At 50.6% G+C, this 7,505-nt stretch overlaps 1 protein-coding gene across 42 annotated transcripts in view; it reads left to right on the plus strand.

The window, feature by feature from the left end:
* Positions 1-4,077, plus strand: part of ZMYND8 (zinc finger MYND-type containing 8) — a 109,874-nt gene extending 105,797 nt beyond the window's left edge. For 29 of the 42 annotated variants that reach the window (XM_023536079.1, XM_023536092.1, XM_011369264.2 and 26 more), the window contains 2 exons: positions 569-652; positions 2,409-4,077. In XM_023536079.1, the coding sequence (XP_023391847.1) occupies positions 569-652; positions 2,409-2,630 (306 nt within the window). In that variant the 3' untranslated portion in view covers positions 2,631-4,077. The remainder of the gene's footprint in view (positions 1-568; positions 653-2,408) is intronic. The other 13 variants (XM_011369277.2, XM_011369285.2, XM_011369292.2 and 10 more) reach the window with 1 other exon arrangement.
* The last annotated feature ends 3,428 nt before the right edge of the window (positions 4,078-7,505 follow it).

Consider the following 7,505-nt stretch of genomic DNA (forward strand, 5'->3'; position numbering starts at 1 on the left):
ATTCTTGTCTCTTCGGTTTCAGATGTTGCTTGTTGGTGTCTGACTGTCAGAGCTGAGAATGTGGCTGACTTGGTAGCTGATCCCGTAGCCCCTTCCTCATCTGCCTCCCCACGTGCACCTTCATGGCCCCCTTCTCTCTGTTCTGTCACCAGCCTCGGCAGTAGATGAGTTATGTGCCCTGAGTAACCTGAATCACTTGGGTGGCGTCTCCCGCCTTGCCGTGGTCCTGGTGCCTCTCTTTCCCTGGCCAAGTCAAGCTGTCAGCAGAGCCTGGTGGCTGAGGATTCTGCTTTCAAAATTTTGAGAATCTATGGCTTACTTATAAAGTTGGCTTTTACGTCACTGTGTACCTTATTTACACCTGTAATGCCAAGCTGTGTCCAGTTTATGGTTTAATATGCATTTTTAAAACTCCTTAGTCTCCTGCGAATGCATTAAGTTGGAGAAAGGTGACATAAAGCGAACCAGTTCTCGGAGCAGTAGCGTATTAATGAACAAAAATAGCACTTTGGGGTTGTGTGGATTTGAGCTCTGACAGACTCTGAGGCTGCCTGTGCTATCTCTTCAGTTAGCGACAGGTGTGACAAGCAACCTGCCTATGCCCCAACCACCACAGACCACCAGCCGCACCCCACCTACCCCGCCCAGAAGTGTAAGTATGACCCTGTCTCACAGAACCTGCCGGGGACTTACTCCTGGCACGCGGAAGGCTCGTTTCTCTCTCTCTCTCTCTCTCTCTCTCTCTCTGTGTGTGTGTGTGTGTGTGCGCGTGTTTCTTTCTTTGTGGGGCGTGCCTTCTACTCTTCTTTTGAGTGACGGGTCTTGCTTTGGCTTGCGTCTCTTCTCGGCTGGTTCTCTCTAGTAGTAGGGAATGAGAAAGTCAGAGTGTCTGGTTTGTCTCCTTGGGGCTTGTTCATCCTCACTCTTTTCTTAAAGGGTCTTAGGTTTACGCTGATTCTCCCCACAGCGATTGGCCACGCCAGCCAGCGCCCTGTGTCCTGTCCACGTGGGGAGTTAGGCCCCGCAGGTACAACCTGGCTGTGCGGCGCAGATGCGGTACTGAGCTCAGCCCATTTCTTCTAGTGCCTTCTCTGCTTTCACCAGAGCTGGAGGTGGGGGTGGGGGACATGATGTGGCTCAACTGCATTGTTGTAGAATTTTCTCATGTAGGGGATAACCAACTAACTGCACCACTCCCCAAAGACCTTCCAAAACACCTAAAGATGCAGGCATCACAAATCTGAAAGAATAGTTAAGGAGAGGTAGATTTAGGATTCTTAGGAGTGGGCCCTTGACCCCTGGTCTGCAGAATACTAACTCCCTTTTGGTCTTTGATGCAAGTGACTAAAGCTGAGTGACCGCCTCACTCTAGAGATGGACGCACATCATTCTCTTCTCCATTTGTGTTTCAGAAACAGAACTCATGACTAAACACTCGCATGCCTTTTTACCAGGTGATAAGAAATGTCACCGCCCCCCGGGCGATGATGTGGTCCCCTCCTCACTTATTCCGATTCTGTCTCTAAGCTTAACAGTTGACAACTTTCAGCCGCTGCACTCCAGGAAATTAAAAGGTGTTTTGTTCCAATCTGTCTGAGCTGGGAAAATGATCTCAGAGATGATGGGGTCTAGCGGTTTGCTGATAGAGCTCTGGTAGTGGACGGTCCAGCGAGCCCGCGGGTCTGGGTGGTTTACTAGTTTTACAGACGCCTCATTTGGCTCTTCCTTCAACTTCCTCATTTCTGACTCGGCCACTGTTTAGCTCCTGTGGTAGACCCGTCCTTGAAGCTCTCTTAGATCTTAACTGGTTCTGCATCCTCCACTGACTCTCAAGCTCGTCTTTCCTGGGAATCAGTGGGGCTGTGTCCCCAGTGGGACTTGACCATTCTGGCCCACGCTTCTTTTGCTTTATGATCTGCTTCTTTGGATGGTTGCGTTATAAGTCTGTTGCCTATAAATTGATTAATGAAACTTCTTCAATATTAAAATAAGTAGGTCGAATGCCAAATTTCGGTGCCTTTTTCCTGTGGCCCAGCTCGCATACAGGTACCTGGGGTGCTCGGTGTCATCCAGTCATGTCACCAGGGCACACAGTTCCAGGTACCACAGCAGGAATGCCTCCCTTGGCAGTTCTGGACCTTTCTCTCTCATCTTTATTCTCTGTGAGAGTGCCGCTCTACTGTTTTTCCAACCAGCTGTTGTTAAATTCTAAAAAAAAAAAAAAAAAAAAAAAAAATGGGGGGCCTCTGTACTCGACAAACCCAAATTTCGGGAAGTCAGTGGTGGCAGCGTTTAGGCATCGGCGTGGTGGAGTGGGGGGCGGGGCGGGGGGCTCCCGCAGGGCACGTGCTGCATCGGGGGAGGCAGGCAGGATGCTGAATGTCCCTTTCTGTCGGTCTCCTTCCCAGACCATCCCCGGAGTGGCAAGTCCAGTGGCTGGAGCAGCGATGAGAAGCGAGGCGCATCGCGTTCTGAGCACAACGCCGGTGCCGGTGCGAAGGGTCTCCTCCCGAAAGAGTCTCGGCTGGACACCTTCTGGGACTAGGGACAAGTTGCGACACAAGCCATCCACCCCTGGGAGGAAAAAAAAAACCGACCCCAGGAAGACAGGAAACCGCCAGGAAACGTGAGGCGGGAGAACCGCCCGCCGTCCGACTGGAGAATTAACAAACGTTCGGACTCGGCCTTTGCACGGAAAGGCACCCACACTACAGCACGTCCAGCATTAGCTTCGACTGAGGACCGTTCGACCCCCATGAAACTACGCGTTAGATGTAAATAATGTACAATTTGTGGATGTCATCGAACTTAGAGTACCCTCCCCTTTTTATATTTGTATTGACTTTAACTTATAAAAAAAAAAAAGAGAGAGAAAGAAAAGCAATTAAAAAAACCCCAACAACAAAAAGAATGTTTTGATGTTGGAGAGGGTTGGTCCATCAGCCCATCTGTCACACGATGGTATGGGGACTGGGCCCGGGAACGGCTGCCACACGCAGGTCCTCATCCCGGGGTGCCCAGGGGAACACAAGCCGTTGTCATCTGGACATCTAGACACACGACACTGGGAATTATCAGCTTCGACGACGTTATGGGTACGTCACATCGCACCGTTGTTGGCCCCTTTCAAATACTACGTTACTATGTTACCAGATGCAAGCTCTCTGGACCAGAAGGACACATGGAGAGGCCAGTTTATTTTATGTGATTTCAATGGTGACTCTACTCATCAAAGGGAAAACGTGTCATGTTCTCGTTTACAGAAGAGAAGCAGCAACAAGCCCCGTTCCGCTCGATCGCGGGAAGAGACGAACGCAGGAAGCGTTCGGCGGCGTCAGCTCTGAAACAGGAAGCTTTGCTTCGCGATTCCCTTAAACACACTCACACACACCTGACGAGAGAGACTGTGCTTCTCGGAAGCAAGAACTCGGAGGCAAGACGCACGCAGAGGACTTTTGAGTCTGGGATGAAGCATGTCTGTAGTATTTATATGATGATGGAATTTTATGTTTTTATGTAAGCATGAAGCAAAGGCAGTGCGAGAGAAAAAGACACCCGCCATGCTATCTGTTACACTACGTATGCTGTAGGAACATTTCGTGTAAAAGAAAAAGCATTGAACAAAGCAAAAGGTGATGTATGTATATGAGGAAATTAATTGTACGATATCATTCCAGTACATTTTGTTGTACATTTTAGTCTCGTTTACTTTCTCTTCATTGTTGATAAGAGGATGCGAACTGTACAGTTTCCAGCTAGTTACCCATATTAGAGAAGAAATAAAAAGAGTATTAGGAGAAAACAGAAGAGAACATTTGTGAATTGCAGTTGTCAAAAAAAAAAAAATAGCCTAGCTGGCCTTATTTGTGAAGCATAATTGCTTTTAGCATATGGAAGTATTTTTTCACATTTTCTTTGTATAAAATTTGTATTAAACTTAAATATCTTTTTTGATGACGGTGTTTCTTTGTGACTGAGCCAGTAGACTCACACGGTATGCTCTTTTGGGTTCCTCCCTTCCCCCCAATTTTTTCAGATTCTTCGCCTTTTTTTAATTAAACTGTTTTTGGAAAAATGGCTTGGTCGTCCTCGAATTTGCAGTTTTCCATTTGGTCGGGATGGCCGTGTCAGGTTTGCTTGACCGAGGCCGTGAGAGGCACGTCTCCACAGGTGGTGGACGCATTACGGAGAAGGGCCCCCCGATAGGTGCTTTCCGGGGAAGTCCAGACCCTTGCAATTTTTTGACAGATGTGAAACAGAAAGGAGGTCCTGGGTCAGTCTTTAGAAAAACAGTGGGAGGGGAGCGAATTGTCCTTCCATGGCCAAGACGAAGGCCTGAGCTAATAGTCGAGTGGGCAACACGTGACTTGAGCGCTGCCCAGGCACACCCTGGTCATTTAACGTGTCACAGAATGATCTTCTTCCAACCATTTAAAAAGTCTCAGTTCATGGGCTGTGCCAAAGCAGAGAATGAGCTGGCTTTGGCTCACAGGCCCTCTGCTGAGCCGTGAAGGGGACGAAATGGGGACGGTGTAGAGCAGGACCCAGGGCGAAGGCGGCTGTGCTAGCTGGGACCATGTAGAGGCCTCTCTTAGGAGGGGACAGTTGACCAGAGACTTGAATGAAGAGCCGGCTGTGGGAAGATCAAGTGGGTGAGCGGCCCAGAAGTGACCAGCAAGTGCAAAGGAGCCAGGGCTTCACGAACAGCAGGGAGACTGGTGTGGCTTAGAGGAGCAGGCGGGGCGGGAAGGACAATGCCTGTTCCAGAGTCGGTGGTCTGAGGCTCTCACAGGGCGGGCGGGCTGTGGTTTTCCCCTTGATCCGCAAAAAGGGCTGTTTGCCACTCTGATGTGATCTCCCCCCGGCCATTGTGGAAACAGGTCCCAAATGTGACTAGCTCAAGGCCACAGAACGAGTGAAAGATTCTAACTGGACTCCTAGTTAACTACTCATTCCAGTAGATGGGGCATTCTTTGCCGTTTTTTAAGTTAAAAAAAGGTTATCTTCTATAGGGCACGTATGTGCACCTTCCCTGTATTTATCCTGGAGACCACAGAGTGCGAGGTGGACACAGCTCATTCTAGGGCAAGAAGGCGAGGCTGATGGGGTGAGCATGGCCACTCCACTGTCGCCTTTCAGCTCCAACAAGCCAGGCCCTTTCTCGTCTGTGGGCCCTTGCACCTGCTGTTCCCTGGGCCTTGCACACCCTTCTGTGGTTGTCTTTCAGATGCCCCTCCGTAGTCACTCCCTGACTCCTACTCCCACCCCCCATTAGCCTCCGTCTCACTGCTGTGTCCCCAGGGCTTGGCTGGGCTGCTGCTGCTGCTGCTGATGTTGATGGAGGCCACACAACTCCTAGGTGGTGGACAGCGTTCAAACACAGGCAGCCTCAGCATTCCTCCCCTGAGGTAAACCTGGCACCACCACCACCGCCCCCACCCCCAATTCCCTCCCTTCCTTTCCCAGGTGCAACTTCCTGTAGAAAAAAGGACAGCTCAGGAAGAAGCAGCTTACTTGGTGGTAGAGAAATGGTCTCTTTAATAAAGATGTTGAATTTTAACTTTTACTATATACAGACACACGTCTCAAATGTGAAAAGATTCAGAAGGCCCCTATATTTGGTCCCTCCCCAGCCCCCCAGTTCCCTTCCCGTGCATCCTTCGGTTTGCATTTACAAACCAAGGCAGAGGACGGTTCCTCTCTCCCTCTTATACAGAAATGGCTGCATTTGATACACACTCTTCTGTCCTTTCTTCCTTAACCCGAAGCCTGGGGTGTTCCGTGTTGGTATAGGACAAGCGCTGCTCCGTGCCTCTGTGGTGGGTGGGCCTGGAACGTGGAAGAGGAGACGGTACCTGTCACAGCCCTCAGTTGGTCTCTGAACACGGGCAGGGCCAAAGTCATGAGCTGTGTGAGGGGGCCCGTGCAACTCGTCTCAAGTGGCTGCACCTTTAGAGGGTTAATGAGTGGCCAGACAAGAGGGGAGGGACTTGGAAGTGTGGGGCGTTCTTCCTCTGACTTTAGTCTGGGTCGAGTGTTTTCCGATGCCCAAAGTCTCTGAATCTATGAATGAGGAGAAGAGAGAAGGCACCACGGGGTTTGCCATGGTCCTTGCTCCTTAGCAATGGCTAGGCAGGGGGCGGGACCAGGCCAAGCGGTCTGGGGATGACCTTGAATGCAGTCGGACACTCTCGCCATCTAGTGGCCTCTACACAGAACTGCCGTTCCAGAGGAGCTGGACCAACAAGACGGGGAAAAAGTGGGCCAAAGTCGTTCATTTGGGCAACTTATTGAGCACTCTGTATGAGCCATGCCCTGGGGACACAGCACTGAACAAAGCAGGTGCAGCCTCTGGCATTCTCAGTGGGAAGCAGTCAAATATGCATATAATACAATTTAGGTGGTATAGACACGTTGAAGGTAAATATGCAGGTAAGGAGGGGAGGCAGATGGTGTGATTATGGACCGCCTCTCTGAGGAGCTGCCCTTTGAGCAGAAACCTGAAGAGGGTGGGGACACAGCCATGATGTCTAGGGCAGCGATTCTAAACTCTGGCTGAACATTAGAAGAAGCACCTGGGGAGATAGAAAACACACCAGCAATGCCCAGATGCCACTCCCTTCCCTGAATAATGACATCAGCCTCTCTGAGGTGAGGCTTGGGCATCTGTCTTTTTAAAGCTCCGCAGGTGACCCTAATGGGCAGCCAGAGCTGAGAGCCACTAGCCTTGTTGGGAGAACATCCCAAGACGAAGGAAGAGCAGTTGTAAAAGGCCCAAGGCAGGGACCTGGTGTCTTCCAGGAAGAGAAGGCAGGTCAGTGGGGCCAGAGCGGAGGCCTTTGGGTGGGGGTGGGGCTGATGAGATCAGAGAGGGAAAGTGGTCTGGGTCCACGTGGGAGGTGAGACAGGTGTATCTGGATTGGCTAAGCCTAGCGGGAGTATCTGGTTGACTGAGTCTAAGTAGGATCTGATATGTTTAATTCACTAAGCCTGGGTCCCATCTGGGTTCATTTGATTGGTTGGGTCCCGGTCACATGCTTACATTCTAAGCGCAAGCACAGCTGGAAAGGTGAGATTCAGTTGCTGCTGGAGCAGACTCCTAAGATGGGAAACAGCATCCACTGCAGAACTATCCAAAGTTTCTGTCAGTCAGGTCAGTTGTAGGAAGCAGAATTCACCCAGTTAAAGCCGAAGAGTTTAGTAAGCCCAATGTGTACTGTCAATTTGGCTAGCTGGAAACACATTTCCCAGAATCCCTTTCCTCGACTGGTTCCAAGTTGGAACTGACCAAAAGAGCAACTTGCGTGAGATTTTTGAGGGTGGAAAAGCAGCCACAGCCTCTTCTCTTGCAAGGCTGTTGTGGCTCGCGGTGGTGGCTGACAACCAGCAGGCTCCGGTTGGTCCTTGCTGTCCTCTGCGCTGCATCCAGGTCTTCTTCCTGGTTCTTGGACGTCAGCACCTGGGCCACCCCTGGATGCGTGGCTGCAGTGGCAGTGGTTTTCCAT

The sequence above is a fragment of the Pteropus vampyrus genome, unplaced genomic scaffold (assembly GCF_000151845.1).
Source record: "Pteropus vampyrus isolate Shadow unplaced genomic scaffold, Pvam_2.0 Scaffold147, whole genome shotgun sequence".
Lineage (NCBI taxonomy): Eukaryota > Metazoa > Chordata > Mammalia > Chiroptera > Pteropodidae > Pteropus > Pteropus vampyrus.